Source organism: Pteropus alecto, unplaced genomic scaffold (assembly GCF_000325575.1).
Source record: "Pteropus alecto unplaced genomic scaffold, ASM32557v1 scaffold14, whole genome shotgun sequence".
Taxonomy (NCBI): Eukaryota; Metazoa; Chordata; class Mammalia; order Chiroptera; family Pteropodidae; genus Pteropus; species Pteropus alecto.
Window position 1 is genome coordinate 15993674 of NW_006436810.1, and position 19854 is coordinate 16013527.

At 35.6% G+C, this 19854-nt stretch overlaps 1 protein-coding gene across 1 annotated transcript in view; it reads left to right on the forward strand.

Moving 5' to 3' along the window:
- Positions 1-2623: 2623 nt before the first annotated feature.
- CUNH18orf63 (chromosome unknown C18orf63 homolog) overlaps positions 2624-19854 on the forward strand; it is a 37898-nt gene continuing 20667 nt past the window's right edge. The window contains exons 1-10 of the mRNA XM_006913765.2: positions 2624-2757; positions 4570-4648; positions 6347-6403; positions 10150-10261; positions 10841-10882; positions 12350-12426; positions 15031-15140; positions 15957-16053; positions 16166-16251; positions 17462-17645. Of these exons, the coding sequence (XP_006913827.2) occupies positions 2624-2757; positions 4570-4648; positions 6347-6403; positions 10150-10261; positions 10841-10882; positions 12350-12426; positions 15031-15140; positions 15957-16053; positions 16166-16251; positions 17462-17645 (978 nt within the window). The remainder of the gene's footprint in view (positions 2758-4569; positions 4649-6346; positions 6404-10149; positions 10262-10840; positions 10883-12349; positions 12427-15030; positions 15141-15956; positions 16054-16165; positions 16252-17461; positions 17646-19854) is intronic.

The following is a 19854-nucleotide window of genomic DNA, read 5'->3' on the forward strand; positions in this document are numbered from 1 at the left end:
ATTCCCGCACCCCGACAGCTCGGGCCTGTTTCTGTGAGGGACGTGCGGGGTGGCCAGGGGTGGGACATGACTGCGTCTGTGCGCGGGGATGAGAGCTGCTCCGAGCTGTCGGAACGGGAACATCGGGAGGGCCACTGGTTCCTATGTGTGGGGCATCTTACTGTATGGGCAGTTTACAGACTCGCCCTTTGAACACTGTTTAAGCTAAATATAGCCAGCTCGGGCCTGTTTCTGTGAGGGACGTGCGGGGTGGCCAGGGGTGGGACATGACTGCGTCTGTGCGCGGGGATGAGAGCTGCTCCGAGCTGTCGGAACGGGAACATCGGGAGGGCCACTGGTTCCTATGTGTGGGGCATCTTACTGTATGGGCAGTTTACAGACTCGCCCTTTGAACACTGTTTAAGCTAAATATAGCCCTCGGGGATGTTCCCACCCGATTCCAGCACCGCAGGAGAGAAAATGAGGCCGGGAGAGGGAGAAGACTGGCCTGCTGCCCGTGGCGGCGTCCGCGGAGCCAGCGTGAAACTCCACTTCCAGCCCGTGCGTCTCTGACCCAGGGCCCTCGCGGAGGCAGTTGTGAATAAAGGCCGCGCCAGACGGGCTGACAGTTGCTTAGACTTCCGTGACTCCGGGGCCTGGGTGCTCACAGTTTGGTTCTCTGTGGGTTCTTTGAGTCCTCAGATGGAGAATTCGGTAGATGGCTTGTGGTTTATTGGTAACGCCACCAGGGCAGAAGTGTGGTGGAGCCGTTCTCAGAACAAAGTGTTAACAGTCCATCCGTATCTATTAATTAGGCTTTCGCCACGTTTTGAGCTTTATAATATCATTTTGTGCAACCGAGGGGAAAAGAACGATTAATCTGCAAGCTTTGCTAATTATGAACCTAAAAAAAGGTGAATAATAAAATAATAAAAGTAAACAAATTCTTGCCTTTTCCTGAACAGATCAGTGTTGTTTTCATAGTTTTCTCATCAGTCTTTGACGACGAACAAAAGAAGGGGGAGACTGCTTACAGGAATTTCTAGGTAACTCTGCTACAAGATATTTAAAGGAAAAGTGAGAAAGTAATTTTAGTGGGAAATGTGTTTTAGAAATGAAAGTAGCATCACAAATCTTCACCCATGTCTTTGAACTATTTTCTTTAAAACACAGTTTTACCTCTGGACACAACCGTAATCAGTTCTGTGTGCTGTAAATTTTATCGCGTTCATTATTGATACCCTTTACTAAAATGCTTCAGAGAAAGTGAATTTGAGACTAAATTGTGAAGTAGGTTGTGTTTGCTTCGGAAACATTCCTTTGCACCTCATGTTTTTTTAACTTTCACAACAATAAGCAGTCACATGGGAGAGGGAGTGAAAAAGCAGCTACAGAAGGAAGGAATATCTTTATTTTTAATAATTTCAGAAATCATCCTGATTAGGTCATTAACACCTTGTGTGACTTTGTGTTAACCATTCTAAGAGTACTTCCACTTTTGAAAGAACCAAGTGTCCTCTAATGATGAAAATTTTAAACAATGTGGTTCTTGAGTGAGGTAGAGGCCTGGAGGCCAAAAGGACATGGTCAGCATTCCACAAATGGCACCATAAAGGCATTTGGTGACTGAGATCAGACTTAAGACTGGTCGCACTCCAGATTCCTGGTCTGATGTATGATTACTTCCTGAAAAGAGAAAATATGTTAATGTTAAAAAGTTTAAAATACTAGAATCTGTTTTCTTCCCTTGGTGTATTTGTGCACTTTAGAGAATTTGAGCTTAAATCGGTTACTTTACTTTTATATTCCAGATTTTTTTAAGTAATAGATGAAATAGACTTCAAAGGTATGCTCTGTGAATTATCAACTGGAAAATGTGTCCCAAACAGAAGTGTTAAAGCCATATAATTAGTGGAAAAGGAAGCTAGATACCAATTTAGGTATCAGTAAACATTTTCTTTCATGTAAAATGACGAAAAATATATTCCTTAACCTTTAATTACTTTATAGAGATAATCTGAAACAGAAGACTTTGCTACATATTTTGGTTTTTAAAAAATTATTGTCATAGGAAAGCATTTGTTTTCCTAAAACCAAAATCAAATTTAAGAATAGCCAGGACTTTAGAAGGAATTTGTTAAATAAAGACAATATGGTAGAGATGTATCTAGTACCTAGAGCAGAGTAGGCATTTCAAAAAACAGTGCTTGGATTTTCGTATTAATGGAACTCAAATCATTTTCATGATATAAAACTGCAGGTCCGAAGTTCTAGATTATTTTTTTTGGGTGACGAAAGTGTTCCGAAGTGTATTGTGATGGTTGCATAACTGTGACTGTAGTAAAAACCATTGAATTGTACCCTTTCAAAGAGTGAATTGTATGTTATGTGAATTATAGCTTAATAAAACAAGTATCAAAATAATTCTAGATTATCATTAGAAAATCTAAAAAGGAAAATGTCAGTGATATTTGCTGAGGTTTGCTAATTTGTTTTTATTATCTAATTTCAACACTTAAATATTTTGTGATGAGTTGATATTGAAATCCTATTAGTAAGATAGTTTACTGCCTTTTTATGGCTGTTTGTTTGTCTGCTTGTTTTTAAAGGCCTGATTATTGAGACATCCAGTCAACAGGAAAATATGAATGATTCTAGGCAGCCGTCACTCTTTTTCATCACCCTTCCAGATTTACACAAACTCTGTGCTGTCAGGATAGTATTGAGCAATAGGATGGCAGATTCAGAGGTTAGGAGTACACAAATGAAGATGTGCAGGTAAAAAATACATTTTATAAATAACGGTTTCTATACTTCTTGAGACCTGTAAGAGCTGTTTTAGAAGTATCTCCTTTAAAGCGTAAAACTCATTAACTTAATCTGTGTATATAATTTCTAAATAAATTCAGTTTTGTTCTGACCAGGTATATAAGATTGCATTTAGGGAAGGATTTAAAATACCTGAGATAGAATATCTCACTGTTGAGTTTTTATATATTTGTAACTTCTTACATGCTCGTTTTAATTTAAATTTTGTATAGTCATTGATGAAATAAATCAGGTTCCCCAAAACTTAAAAATAGTCATTAACAAATATTTACTGAGTACCTGCTGTTTATGAGGCACTTTAACAGATACGTAAACATTTTAGATTAATAAAATTTCTTAATTTTCAGGTCAATATAAGAATATTTCTGAAGAGTATTTTTCCAATAATTATCTTTAAATATCTGACCCAAGATAGTCTGGAAAACAGTTTCGTTGAACCCTAAAGTATGACTACTAAGGACTCAACATGCATTTGTCTCTTAAATTGTTTGAGGCACTCAAATAAAGACTCTAAAAATACATGGCAAGATTATATCTGTAACTGAATATTTTGGAGAGGAGCAAACACTCAGAAGATAGCTAGGAGCCAGAAATAAGAAAAACACTTCTGGGGTGTTCTCCATTTTGTTCTTATTCACAAAACTTTGCTTTTCCCTACTGTATATTTTCCCACCTAAGTGCATCCAGGAACCTCTACACTTCCTGCTTAGGTATAATTTGATATCTACTGAGCATTTACCTGTGACTCCTTTGGGAAATAAATAGGTAGAAAACTGTATGTGAGATTTTCTGCTCTTTGCCCTCAAAATGAACAGGGCCATCCATGCCCACAGAGTGGGATGTTTTGACTCATTGTCCCAGTAATTGACACAGTGGCTGGAACAGAGAAAGCAGAGAGCTGGCAGTGTCAGACAAAGGCAGGTCTTGCAAAAGCAAGCACCTGTTACACCAGGGTTCTGACAAAGATAGGGCCACCAGAAACAGGTAATCTCACCTCACTTTTCGAGGTAACCCCCTGACACACACACACTTATGGTTTTTTAGATTAGTTTCCTTGATGATTAGTAACTGAAAATTTTTATATTTCCAACTCTATTCTCTTTCGTATTTTTCTCACTTTTTCCTCGACCTTTAATGTAAAATCATTGATGGTAATTTGAATTGTGATGATTTTCATTTTAAGTTCATTTGATTCTTGAGTACTAAATTAAAATCACTACTCATGTCATTCTGGCTTGGAAAAAAATTCACCTTTGAAAGAAAAAAACCTGGTCAGTAGTTCTAACGTTGAAGTTGTTGATAACTCCACTGTAGTTGAATCCTAGACTGTTGCCTCCAATAACCCCTGACCACCACTTAAAAAAAAAAAAAAAGAAAAGGAAAGAAAATGGAAGAAACAGGAGTTAAAAGACCTGGGTTCTTCCATGTTATGACTTCTGTAAGGACAGAAATGGAGTTTTAATAGAGGAATTTAGGTTCACAGATGAAAGAGGTTAGGAAACTCAGATGCAGGGACAAGTTTTCATATTAATACCAATATCTAAAACTTAAGAATTCTCTTCATTCGTACCTTGCCTGAGTGTCTACCGTGTTCAAACTACCATGCTAAGTGTGGGGAGAGATGCAGAAATCTATAACACAGTCTTTGCCTAGGAGAAACTTAAACTTTTAATTGGAACTAAGAGATTTTTAAATGTTCCAATAAAGTAAAAACAGAAAGTGGGCAAATTCACTTAAAATTAATACATTTCATCTTCACAGGCAATTGCTGTTTTTGCACCAAGATATCCTTACATCACCTGTGCCTGGAATATTTAACCAAATTTGGGTGGTGATGGCGGTTAGTATTTTAACATTTTATAAAGTATTATTACTAATTATTTGGGGGCAGTATTGATATAAACAGTAATTCTGGTATTAATTATAGTTCAAATTGAAGATGGTTTGTGAAGACAGATTATACTGTGTTGTAGTGTGATTGAACAATTAACAGACTTTAACTTTGATGTACTTGATACTTAAAATCCATTTTTGTGGTTTTAATTTCATATTAATTTTCTCTGTCATAAATGTTAAGATAAAGACTACTAGTGAATAAAATGTTACAGCATTACATTTTAAGATAGCAAGGATTAATTCTTTTCTCATATTGTGTTCTTTAGATTTACACTTAATGAAAAGGAAGAAGTTTCTCATTCCAGCAAATCTCCAATTGTTTTTAAAGAACATATATAGATCAACTTTTTTTAATCTAGAAATTTTATTTAAAAAAATTTTTACACTAGTAAAATTAGAACAAGAAATATGTTTTCCAGTGCAGTAACTGGAAATGATAATGAATTGCCAAATATCTTCATAAAAATACTACCCTGAGATTTTTTCTTTTCTTTTTTCTTTTTCTTTTTTTTTTTTTTTTTTGGTCAAAAATCTTTCTGAAAAACCTCCTACTCTGAGATTTTAATTCCCTGGAATCCAGTGAAATCAATATTTATGAACAGTGCTGATAAGCCATACAAAATCTTCAGGTCTTTTATTTTTCTTCTAGGTTATATGGTTATATGTCCAACTTTTTTTTCTTTAATGTAGTTTCTAAGAAAGACAAATTGTTGGTGAATAAGTAGATACTCATACCTCTTATTTGTGTTCTTTTGTACCTGAAAAATTTATGGAACAAGAAGGAGATTGTTTTAGAGTCCTAGAAATTCAAGTATCCTAATCTTAGCAAGAACAATAAGAGGAGAATAGCCATCTAAAAATATGTTTTGGTTGTTTACAAATATATTACATGCTGTAAAAAAAATTACGAAAATATTTAAAGTAGAAAATGGGATTATTATAAATACTGTTTTGAACTTGCCTTTCATTTCGCCTTTAACAGCCTCTCCTGGATACTATTCTGTGTCAGTACATATATCTTCTTGTTTTTAAGGCTGTGAAATATTTCATTGTATGGGTATAAAATAATTTTCACTGTCTGATGCATGTCTGATTTTCTAGTTTTGTGCTATTATGTTTGTAATTTTAACAAATAGTGTTACATTTTAACAAATAGTGTATGAAAGAATAGTGTATTTCCACGTTCTCACACTGGATATTCACAGTCTTTACATATCTGCCAATCTGTTAGGTTAAAAATGGTATCTTTTATTTCTTTCATTGGTGAGTTGGAGCACCTTGGCCTTTTGAATTTTCTTTTGGTCTTCCACTTATGTCCATTTTCCTTCTTTATGAACTTACTGTATATTAAGAAAGGTGTTAAAGGTGTTAAATATTTATTAAATGAAAGTGATTGGTTTCTTCCTTCATATGGTTTTTGGGTTCATGTCACCCCCAGAAAGGCTTCTCTCATTCTGAGGATATACCCACAGATTCTATGTCAGGGAGAGAATGATCATCATGTGCTTCTCCAAGGCTTAGAAGCTGTTAGGATTATAGCCCGATTCTGTGTCCTCTGCTGTATGATTAACATCTTTTAGGTATTGATTTATTTAATATATTCATGTTAAGTCATTTTTATAAATGTGGATTTTTGTTATAGATACCATTTTATAAAGCTGGAAAACTTAGTGCATATATTGAAAAATATGAAGCTAAGGTAAGTTTTTTAAAAGATAATAATTCCAGATGCTGTTTATATTGATTTTTGTATTCAGCTTCTTTTGTCAGCAAACAAAAATTGGAGCATAAGTTGTTGCTACGCATGCAAAAGAACCCAACAATTTTTTGCCCAAGCAATTCTTTTGTGCACATTTAGTGAAGACAAAGGGGAAGAGGCTTAATTTTTGTTGGGTACTTTCTTACAGTAATTTTATGTGGCATAATGTTATTTACCTTCCAAGAGGTAAATATTCCCATTTTTACAAATGAAGAAAATAAAACCCAGAGATAAAAATATTGTCTGTAACAATATAGTATAGGAACAAAACAGTATAGATTCTATTCTACATAGTGATGAGTTTCTGGATCTTCACAAGGAAAATATGAGTACATGGGTTGAGCACCTCCAGTGTCTCAGTTACTCAGGCCATGGAGACTTGGCCGAAGCTCACTTCATGTCTCTGCATGTGCATCCTTTGTTATTCCAACGGATTGATGCTCAATCTTTCTTTTCAGGGATACTTCCTACATAATAGTCACCATAGTCAGCAGATATATACTGAACATTTATAATATGCTGTCTAGGCATCACTGCTGGCCTCTATTCCTAGATCTAGTGGGGTTCGGGATAATGAGGTTTCTGGTCATCTCCAACAATACCCAGAGGTGCTTTCGCAGTTTCCTGAGAAATCTCTTAATTACCCGAAAGCTGGTTTCAGCCATTAGTCATAATCTATGGGACAGCTAGGAACAATGTCTAAGGGTTTTAGTTAAATTTTCTTGCTAAGACAAATCTGAACTATGAGAACCAAGTTTACAGTGTATCATTCACTAGAACTAGAAACTAGGTCTTCTAGAAATCCCTACAAAATTATGTTCTTTATTGTGAAAAGTGTTTCATGGTTTAGTGGAGACCCTTGTACTGTCTTACAGGTTGGCTCTTGGAGAATTTAATCTTCTTCTTAATATATTGACTTAAATGTCAAAATTGTATTGTTTTTTGACAGATGTGTTACAAAAAGTAGATATGATATAATTTCGAAGATGAATTCTAATGATCAAAATATTTTTAAGCATAAGAATAAATAGCATTTCAGTATTGAGTTAATCAAAGAATATTTATACCAAGTACCATCATTTTAATGTCTTAAAATTATAAGAAAAAAAAGAAAAATTAAGAAACATATATCTCACAGTACTTATACAGTAATAAAAACACAATTTGTGATTAATTTACTTCCAGTCTTTTAGTTTATACTTTCGACTTTATCACGGCAAATTATCTCATGTCCAAAATATTTAAAATCTTTTTGTTTATACTCTTACTCTTTTTCCACTTACCCAGTTCCTCATTGTTATAAGTAAACTTGCTTTGTACCCTCACTAGTCTTCCAGATCTCAAATGTCTTATTGTTCATGACTTTCTTCCCTTAAGGAGCCTTCACGATGATGCTCAATCTTTCTTTTAAAGGATACTTCCTACATAACAGTCACCATAGTCAGCAGATATGTGCTGAACATTTATAATATGCTGAGCATTCTTTTGTTTCTGGAGTTAAAGTTGTGAACCAGATAAACTCCCTGTCCTCAGGAATCTTATAATAGGAAAAAAATTTCTCAAGTTTTTGGAGTTTTTATGTAAATTTTTATTATTTCTTCTATAAGTGTTTGTTAAAATTCACCAAAAAAGTTATCTGGGCCTGAAGTTTTCCTTAAGGTAAGGTTTTTATCTACAATTTCAATTTCTTTAATAAATAAAGTTATCTTTTTCAAAGAATATGGCCATTTCATCTAAGTTGTCGAATTTATTGGCATAAAGTTACTTGTAACATTCCCTTATTTTCCTTTGCTGTGGAATCTGTAGTGATGCTGCTTCTCTCATTCCAGATAGTGGTCATGTGTGTCTTCCTTTTTTTCTCCCTGATGAGTCTTGCTAGAAGCTTAATAATCTTGTTGATCTCAAAGAACAAGCTTTTGATTTCCTTGATTTTCTCTGTTGTTTTACTGTTTTGTATTTCCTTGATTTTCATTTTTGTCTTTATTATTTCCTTTCATATGCTTATTTTGGGTTTAGGTTGCTCTTTTTCTAGTTTCTTAAGGTAGAAGCTGAGGTCATTGATTTGAGAACTTTCTTCTTTCCCAATATAGATGTATTTAGTGGTATAAATTTCCTCCCAAGCATATGTTTTGTTTTGATTTTCTTCAGCTCAAAATACTTTCAAATTCCCCTTTGATTTTTTTCCGTAATCTGTGGGTTAGAAGTATGTTAGTTTCCACATATTTGAGGATTTTCCGGGGATCTTTCTGTTGCTGCTTTCTAATTTAATTGTGGCTAGAGAACATGTTTTGTATAACTTAAATCTTTTAAAATTTATTGAGGTTTGTTTTGTGGCCTCGAATATGATCTATCTTAGTAAATGTTTCTTGTCTGCTTGAGAAGAATGCATTCTGCTACCGTTTTGTCAAGAAGTCTACGAATGTTAGTGTTGGGTCATGTTGGTTGGTGGTGGTGTTAAGCTACTATATTCTCAGTTTATCTTGTTTACCTATTGTATCGATTATTGAGGAAATCTGGTACAGAATTTGCCCCCAATTTTAGCGGAAGCGATCAGCAATGCCATCCTTGTCCTGGAAAGCATACAGGTTACCAGTCATGTTTATGACTCATGTTTATGAGTTATAGAATTGCCCCAGACTTCCTCCTTGCATGCCAAGGCTGAGTGTGGACTTTGATATCCTGCTGTGTCTGGTTATTACCTCGGGCCAAGGAGAAAGTAAGTATAGAATCAAGGAGAAAGCCACTTGGCTTTCTAAGGTAGATCCCGAGAGATTATGGGATTTGTTCAGCTGCTTGTGTTGGGGGCATGTTTGAGGTCCACATTGCAGGCTGGCTTCATCCTGCTGCTTAGAGTTCTGTCAATAGTAGCCTTAATTAAATATCTGTGAGACAAATTGAACAGATTTGATCTTGTCCCCTGCCAACAGATTAATTACTTGCATCCTGGAAAAATTTACCAGAAGCCAGAATGGTATAAAAATTTGGCTCTTCCAGGAACCCCCGTCCTGCACCACAGCCTGGAAACCCTCTTCAGTCAGTATACTGGGGTAATCATAGGTTCCCTACTGGGGTAATCATAGGTTCCCATCCCTTAGGGATTGCTCTTCTTTGTTGCTTGATGTCCAGTGTCTTATGAACCATCGTTTCATGTAACTCACCCAGTCTTTCAATTGTTTCAAGTGGGAGGATAAATCTGAATCTTATCACTCTCATTGGTCAGAAGCAAAAATCCTAATTTTACAGATTCCATACAAGTAGAGATACTTTGCTGGTTGCATGTGTGCCCATGTAAGTATTTCCATTGTTTTCTGACATTGAACTAGAGAAAACAATAATGAAAAGTATTACAATATAGTTCTGGTCTGGTTTTTTCCTCTGTGTAGATTAGAATACAAAGTAAAGTTTAAGGTTCTAGCACAGGAGCTCAAAAAGTTTAGGTTTATTGGCCAGGAGAAGCAGGAAGAATTTGGCTGCACGACCGTAGTCATGGTTTCACAGTGACTATATTTTAACACTTCTTTAGCTTTGGAACCAGATAGGGTTAGCTGTATTGAAGATGGTAACTTACATCCAGAATAGCCCCGTTTGTTGAGTGGTGATCTGACCACACAGACATTTTCTGTGAGTTTATAGGGACATACTGATTACTGTAAATTTGCCTGTATTTTGTCCTTTAATATTTTTAGGTGGAGGCACCACAAAGAGTAATTCCTGTGATTCTTCAAAACTGCCTTTCATATACACTCACGGCTAGACTTGCTCCAGCCTGGAATAAAACTGGCCATCTCTTAGTTCAAGGTGACTATCTCTTTCAGTTATTGTGGTTTTCTGAACTAGATTATTTCTATTAATGCACATCTGTTTTTAATTTCAAGATATTATTTTTAGGGGATAGTTTTTAAAGCATAGCCCCAGTCAGACCTTCTCAAGTCCAGAACGACATAAGTGTCATCTCCTTACTTTGGGATGATATCCAGAGACCTGCTGATGTTTCTTTAAAGAAAATGTGTTTATTATGTAATACTTGACATTTAGAGAGAAATAAATATAAGTTATGGAGCATTATAATAAAATGAACACAAATCATCAATATTTTTGGAATCAAAAGGCTGTTCTAGTTTTGTTTTGAGGTCTGACCATTTTCTAATTATTTTATACCAGGAAGTAAATAATTGAGGGAATGATTGGGTATTTCTGTCTTTTTAATTGAAGATACTTTTTGAGTGATTATATTTTTTCTCTGAGCTGTCTTCAGATATTCCTTTGTGTAAAACCTCATTTAAAGCATTTTTCTTAACCGATAATTTCACATAAAATATTATATTTATTATGATTTATGAGTAATAATAATATTCCATGTCCTATCAATTTTTTAAGGAAGAGAGTTTCTTTCTCAGATGGGAAAGCAAAGAGCTGTTGGTAAGTAAAAATGTGTGTCAATAGATAAAACATTAGTATAATCAATAGTTGTTTAAAAACACTATTACAGATTGTTGAGTTATTATGATCTTGATAAGGTTAAATCAGAATTTAATTATTTTTTAATTATTTATTTAATTATTATGATCGCAGTTTCACCAAGGAAATTACCTCTGGTTCAAAATATATATTCTACCTATATGAGAAAAATTCACTTCTCTTAATTGTAATAAAAGCTCTATTTTTTTATTTTTCCACTTAAAGAAAATTTTGACTATGGAGTTTACTTCTTTAGTCATTTATAATGTGTAGTCTATAATGTATAGTTTATCGTAAAAAATTCTTTAGTACTATTGTAAGTAAAAGCTTTGTTTCTTATGAGAACATCATTCTTTTTCTCCTTAAAAAACCTAAAATGACACAGATGATCTAAAATACACAGTTTATGATATGGTCTGATCTAAGTCTTTCAGTGCTATGCATAGCTGTGTTGCAGGTGAAGTTTCTACACAGTAGTTTAGAGATAGCAGATAGGTGGGAATCCTAAACGCAAGCACACGTCACTAGTCATGGCAGCTTGCCCCACCACCAGGGCACAGCCTTGAATTCCAGGCTAGCCTCTGCGACCCACGACTCTAGACCTCAATTGCCCTCTTTGCACTGTTTTACATGTAGTCGGACAGTGGCAATCACTGTAATGTAGCTCTGGACAAATGACTTCATTACCTAAATTAGCTTCATCCAGACACTATCAGGAGACTACAGCTGTCAGAGATTATAGATGACAGTTTAGGAGAGCAAAATTCCCCACTTCTGTGTTAGTTTTTTCTTCTTTTCATTTTACTGAATGTATATGCTGCAGCAAAACCGACAAATTGGAAGGGTATAGCTCATTGGATTTTCACAAACTAAACATATCTTTAAAACCAGTTCTCAGATGAAGACACAACTTTACCAATGCCTGAAAAGCCCCCTCATGCTTTCTTCCAGGTATTATCTCTTCCTTGGGGTCTTCAGGATCCAGAGTATGTCTGCCAGTATATTTGAGGGCATTGTTAGTGACAGACTGCCTAAGTCAGAATCATGGCATAGTACCTCTCCTGAGTTAAGACGACGGTCTTCATTTTTCACATATAGCAGATGTCAGACGTGTAAAAGAGACTTGCTGAGTTGTCCTCTCAACTGTAGGATGTCTCATTTTTCTTATTGTAACCCTGTCTTATGACATTCTTCCCAAAACACGCACTCACATATCCATGTCATTTCATGCCTTTGTCTCTTAGATGTCTCATCTGCAGACTGTCAAATATTACATGGTGATTGAATTTGACCATGTGTGGAAAAAATATCCATTCTTAACTGAGTTTCAAATTTGAATAAATTAAAGTAATTTTTTTGTTACTAAAATGCTTAATTTGATAGGATCGAGTAATAATTCCAGAATGTTTACAATTATTTTATTTTCAGTATTAAACATCAATGTAACAGAAACGCAAGTTTGTCTAAGTATAGAAGCTTATACAATCAGACTGCCACCACCTGAGGTACCACATATTTTGATTTCTGTAATTAACTTTACTATATTTACTGTATACTTAATATATTTATTATTATTACAAACACGCTAGTAGGTTTTAATTTTTAACAAGAAGAATGATAAGGTTTTTTTATTTTCAAAATCCATATTAAATTCTTGGCATGTTCATATCGTTCTGAACCTGTTTACTCAGAGAAAATATTCTAACACAGATTTAACACAGATCTAATCATACTATCCCCTTGCTCAAAAATCTTTTTAAGTAGCATTCAATACTCTCCACAACCCTTTCCTGCCTCAGCACCCACTTCTTGCCTCTTCTTTCACTTCCAAATATTGAAAGCAGTCTCAGCCCATGCTAAATGTAATATCCCCCCATCGGCATTCTGTTTGGATTTTTTTTTTTTTTGCATCTATTTTTTATGCTTAACACTTTTTGCCTTTGTAGTAGAAGGGTATGTATCTTTTATTTTGCTAATTCTCATAGCACCCAGCATAGAACCTTACACTTTAATGATAACTCAATAAGTGTTATTTTTCTTCTCCTATGCCAGTGGTTCTCAACAGAGTAGGGTAAGGGAAGATGAGTGCTTTTTCTCCCTATGAGACATTTTGTATTGTCTGGAGAAAATATTGGTTATCACAAATGGGGAGGGGTGTGTTGCTGCTGGCATTGAGTGGATAGAGGCCAGGGATGTGGCTGAACACACTAGACTCCCAGGACACAACCCTAGCCCCATCCCCACCCCAACAAAGAGTTATCCCGCCCAGAGAGTTAACAGCCTGCAGACTGAGAAAGCCCAGGCATAGGACAGATGACTCCGCCTTTGCTTGGAGCACCCCTGACTGGCCACTCGTCCTGCCAGCCAGCTCCAGGGCTACTCTATTCATTTTTCTCTTAACTTTAATTTTTGATGACATGTTATGTTGAGGCAATAGAAAAGTCAAAGATGAATCGGATCTACTTTCTAGCCAGTAGGGAAGCTGAGCTGCGTGTAGGTAACTGGAGCGGGTGGCATGAGGGGAAAACCTCATCCTGATGAGGCGCCTCCCCAGGGCTCCAAACCCAGTGCGGTCTCCAACCACTTTTAAACCTTCACACTCCTCTGCACCATGCTCACATACTTACTAGTATTTTTAGAGTTATACACCTCGTTTTTATATCCCCAGTTTATATGAAGCTTCTTAAGGACTAATTAATATACCTTACTGCCCTTTGATTTTTTTATAGGTAGTTCTGTTTTACATAACTGAGCTTAGAACCAATTAGAGATTAACAAAGAAGAGTAAGACATATAGAGATCAGAATGCCACCATTATTAATAGGATGAAAATATAATCTATCACCCAAAATGGACACTTTTGAGTGGGAAAGAGACACTAACTTAATGGAATACTGGTCCAGCATGTATGAACCGAGATATGTTAAAAATAAAATCAGATCAATTAAAATTGTTAAGAGTTTATTGTACATAAAAAAAGTTTGTGAAGCAGGAGTCTTCAAACCAATAGTACAATGAAGCTCAGAGGTGTGTTGTTACAGGTGTGTTGTTTCGTTTGCATAGAGAAAATGTGGAAACGATTTAGCTTTATAATGATTGATTATAGCAATGGGGTTTTCCAAATGACAGAGAATTGATTAAAAGTGATTATCTTATACCATTTTGGACAACAACATGTTTATTTATTATTTCATAGAGGCATTTATAAAAATAATCTAAGTTAAATTTTGCTTGCATTGCAAAATAAGATAGATTAGGTTTCACTTACATGGTTTAACTGGTTTTGTGTGCTTAAAGAATTTTCAAATTTGATCTCCATTTTATTTATTTTAATAGATATGTAGTCACACTATTTATTACAGAAAAAGGTAAACAAACAGCTATTGGAGAATGTGGCTACCTGAACCTTAGAATTAGGTAGATTGACCCATGTATGACCGTAATGGAACCCGCAGGCTCCCTTGAGAGATCAGGTACTATTCCCAATGTGGGAGAGAAAATGCAGAATACCACTTTTTGCCAGCAGGCCGGCTCCCAAGAGAAAGAGGAAGGATTTGTCCCAATTTTACCAACGAGATAAGTCACCTCGTCTGTGCTAGGGAGGAACGAATGAGGGCACAGCAGTGTCAGGACAGTGGAGCTTTTGCAACATGGACACAGACACCAGGAGTGAGGAAGATGCACTGCTCTTTTCTGCTCACCATTATACACTCAGTACATATTTGTTCAGTTCGTTTAAACTGATTTCCTGAATTACAGTTTGTCATCGGCACCTCTGAATCTCGCTTTCCTTAACATTTTTGATACGACATTTTTCACATCGTGACTGCTATAAAAATTAGTTCATGCATGTCTATGAAACAGTACAAAATAGGAATCTTGATTTGGAAGATAAGGAAAGTATGAAATACTTCATACACTGTGTGGAGGAGAAACAGGGTGAGCTGAAACGTTGCATTATGTCAGTGGTTATTCATGATCTCATGTAACTTAAGCCTTTAAAATTACTTTATAATTGTGCGTGTACAACAAAAACTGTGTTTTTTAATGTTTCTTTTTTTTCCCAAATTCTCTTGATTTATGCATTAAAATCTTATTTCTATTAAAAGCTAAGAGAATTTGATATTTCTCAGAGTATCATAAAGAATTTTGATACTCACAAGAATGCTGTCATTGAGGGACATTCGATTTTAAACAACTGGTGCTACGTTTTGCCAAGGTGAGATTTCAATGTGTAGTGTCTAGGGGAGGTCCAAAGTATACTAGTTTTCTCTCACTTTGCTTTAACATGGATGTGTGCAAAAGTATAAACCATTTTTGCGAATTTTTGAAACTGAATTACAGCTTACAAAAAGATTGAAACAATATTGTCATAGAAGCCATCATTTTCCTTTATCAGATTACTAAAATAATTTTATTTACATTTATATTTTTATTAGATCTAGTTTTAAAAAGTAAAATTTCTAGATATCTTATGAAATTAACAGCTAAATATAATAATCTCAGTAAAACCTTGTAAACTTTTACATTTAATTAATGACTCATTATTATTTGATATGAGCTAAGTTTTAAGTTGGTGCTGACTTCAGGGGAAAATGGCTTATTATTAATAGAAACAGGACTATTGGGAGGAAATTTTAACCTGCTTTACAAAAAAGAACTTTAACGTGCATAATTTAATCACCGAAGCAGGAAAGAGGTAGTTGGGGAACATAGATTTGACTCTGAATCATTCAACTCTTAAACTTTTCCCTAGTTTAACAATTACCAGGCATCCCTCTGTGTGGTAATGTTTTATTAGTCATTATTTTATGTTTGTAACTGGCATATTGTTTGTGTCAATTCAGTTTAGTTTTTCATAACAATTCTAGTGCTTAAAATTTAATACAATATGTATTTGGAACTAGAAGCAAATGATTATTTTATTACTTATGTGTAGATAGTTGCTAAATTTTTTTGAATACTTTCTAAATCACAGAGTTAAACTATGTCTAAGCATAGGCTCACAATATTTTACCACTCTTCTTTTTCATAGTATGAAAATGGGAAAGATATTAAGTATTCTTCATACGGCGCCCCCTGACTGCCCTTTTCGCTCATATGGAGATTTCCAGATGCACTGGGATGACTTGGTAAGGGATAGAAATATATATTCTATAAGAAGTTATTTGATTTTGCTTCATATAATTTAACCTAAGTTTAGCTTTTCCTCAAGAGAATTTCAACTTTGTTCTTAATTTTTAGTATGGCTATAAACTTCCAGAAGATTGTGGAAATATTAAAATATACTGCAACATCTACTTCAAAATGATAGGAGAAAGGAGCTTTACATATCCTTTATGCACCATTTGTGGCAGGCACACTCTGCCCGCCTTCTGATCAGTTTTTCCCTTGACTCTAATGTTGTCATGTTCGATCTTTTCTGTGTCTAAATGAAACTACTTTCCTTTCTACTTCTTTTTATCTGCCTGAGTGTTTTTGTTTTCCTTAGAATTTTCATGTTTTTATTTGAGGGTAAGTTTAATAGTGATATTCTGCTCCTTAACACTACTGTAACGACTTAGATAACAAAAACAAAAACAAAAACAAAAAACTGTACAATAAATGGGAAAAAAATGTTTGTAATTCCTGGTAGGGGGAAAATAATCATAGGACTCTCCTTAGCCAAGGGCTCCCTCCAGTGGCACTTTGGGAAGAAGTAAAAGAATTCGTTGTTTAACAAAGATGTTTCTTTTTGGAAGATTATTTTGTTTTACAGGCAACATTTTGAGGATTTGACTTACACCTAATGCACCCCATTGATTTAAGAAAATATCTTCAGGTTATTTTTTTTAATCTACACATGAAAAGAGCACAGATGCTCAGGTGAAACTTCAGCCATCATACCGATTTCACCTTTCCTGTCTCTGTTCTGACCAGCTGGAGTTTCCACGTAGAAGAGAGGACAGCCCTCTACTCTCTTTCTGGAGTCTGTGTTTCCTAACCCAGACCTTAATATGAAACTAAAGTTGACAGATAGCAATTATTCCCTTTCATTAGATGTCTAGTCATTATTCCCAATCTTCAGAATATTTTTCATCAGAAAAGTAACTGCTTTCTTCAAAGAACTGTTTTTAGAGCATGAATAAAAGCTATATGTATCATTTCTCTATATTGAGTTTTTACTGCTTTCTGGAGATACAAACTCTTTATTTACTATAAACACTTTTATAAACTATAGAGGTCATAGCGTCTTTCTTATAAATAATTTTTGGGGTGCCTGAGTTTGCCTGTTTATATAGAAAGCAGTATAATAGGGAAACAATGAGTCGTCTTGGTTGCACGTATTAAACTAGAATAATGATCCCTGTGGGAAAACATGCTCTTTAGCTTTGCACTGTGATCTTGGAATGATTTGGCTTGGAATAAATAAGCGATAAATCAAACAGGATTTAGTTATGTGTGCCTTTTTAACAGTCACTACCATAATGCTTGTTCATTTCACAAAGATCGCTGACTCCTAAGTACAGAAGTGCTCTGTTGTCCTTTACCGCCACTCACATACCCTCTCAGTTGCATCAGAAGCCAGCCCATACAGTTCTTTCCAAGGGTAGATTTGGAAGACGTGTTGAAAAGTTTTCTTTCAGATTTAAAATCTAAACTGCCCCACGTATGTGGATTTCCCATAAAAATGACAACGAAACCCTGCTACTACACTCAAGAGCTAACTAAACCACGTGTACAGGTAAGAGACTTGTGCCCAAAGTGCTTTTGTAATAATGGTTTACTAGTCTATTTCTTCTAATTTTATGTGTGCTCCTGGAGGCTAGAGATCATGTTCATCTTCTTATCCCAAGTGTCTGTTACATAATAGGTGTTTGTTAAATATCTTTTCAGTGAATAAATGATCTTAAAGATAATTTAGAAACAACGCCTCATACAAATCCAGATTGACTTTGAACTTCTGCCACTTCGTTTAAGCCTCATTGATTGAAAAAGGCTCTGAATAATTCCATTTATAGAAATTAAATTAACAACATTTTTATTGCAAGATGATGTGCTAAGTGAAATCTTATTTATGAAAAACAAGTAACAAGCAATACTGATAAAGAAAATATGATGTCATATCTTTACACTCAAATAAGATCTCTTTGTCAAAAGAAAACAATTTAAAAGAAAATTTTCGAAGAACAAATCTAAGGAAATTTAAAATGTAAAATTTTCAACAATATTATATCTTCGAAATGATAAATAATTGTTTTGATCAAAGTCAAAAGTTTGAACAATTTGAACAGTTTGAGATATAATTGAATTATGTGACTATTTCTGCGTCCGCTCAGTCTCCTGTCTTCGACTTATTAGTGTGCCCTGTTTATTGTCGTTTGCACTGCTCCAGCAATTTCAGCTTTCATATGGTATTGACTTGCTATGGCTCAAACATTATGCCTCATGGCATTCTTTCAGCTTTTGCTGCCATGCTAATTGTTTCACTCTCTATAATCCCCAGCTATAACCCACCGAGCCAGTGTGATAGACCATGTTCATCTTTTCAGGCCAGGCCACGTCATCTGCCACTAGTCACCATGTAGATTTAGTAGTATTGGGTGGGGCGCCAACACCACGTATATGTTACGTAAAAATACGAAAGCCTTGATGTCAGGGGCTGTGGGCAAGGCCATTTCCTTAGAAGGGAGTGCAGGCACACGAATCCCAACTACATCTTTATGGTAATGAATCTTAAAATTTTGCCCAGATATATCATTTTTAAAAGTTTAATTGCTGGCCAAGTCCAAGCCTGAGGAATTTAGAAGATGTGTCATTACATCATACATTTTTATCAAACATATTTATTGACTGCTAAATATTTCCAGCCCATGTCTGTTTCAGAAATAGTGAATCCAGACAAGTACTTGTGAAAATTTGCTCCTTAAATCTAAAATAACACTTAGTTGGAGATTCTGGTCTTTATATTGCTCCTGACAGTTGGAACCCTGACAGTAAAAATTTCTTCCCCTCAGTTTTATTGAGTGCCTTCTGTGTGCCAGCTGCTTTTATGTGTATTAACTCATTTAATCATCAAAATAAACTCTTGAAATAAAGAATTGTCTTCTCAATTTTGCAGAAGAGGAAACAGAAGCTCAGAGCATCCAAGTAATTTAACTGTAGCCATACTGTTAAATACACTGCAGAATGAGGATTGAAACCCAGAGTCAAATTCTTAATCTGAAACTGGAAAAGGTTTAGATATGTGGTTAAGACCCCAGACTCCAGAGACAGGCTGTCTGGATTGGAATCGCTTTCTACTTGTATAATCGTGGGCAAGGTGTTTGATCTCCCTGTCCCTTGGTTATTTCAGTTGTTAATGGAGTGGAGTAGTGGTGGTAATAATGGCACTTGTCACCAGTTGGGCTCTCTGAGGACTGACTCTGAAATGGAGTCAAGTGCATGTGGTATTGGGGAGTTGGGGAGTTGCCCTTGGAATTAATACCTGCAGAAGGCAAGGAAGGAAGAGAGATTGGGTGAAGGGAGAAGTTAAACGCAAAGCAGGTGCCAGATAGCCTTGGTCAACCTTCTAAGGATTTCCGAGGCTAAAAACAGCCCTTCATGGTGGGTCTGCATTGGCTGAAGTAGCCAGGCCTTATACCCCCTCTTCCATCTGTCATTGGATTTGGGCCACCCTGAGACAGGCGTGTCCTGGAACGAAGGGTGTCTTCAACTGAATCAGTCCTTGTAGGGGACGACTGTGAAAGGTGCCTCCTGTGTCTGCTGCCAGCACTCTGGGCAATGGGCAGCAGCCCTTCCTTGAAGGGGATCTGGGCAGCATGCCACCATGTCCTTCATAGGGATTTTATTTGTGTGTTAGGAGATTATATGATACCTGGAACAGTCCCTACGCTTAGCGCTCAGGAACTGTCGGTTCCCATGGTTGCTACACCATGTTAGCTCTAAGATGC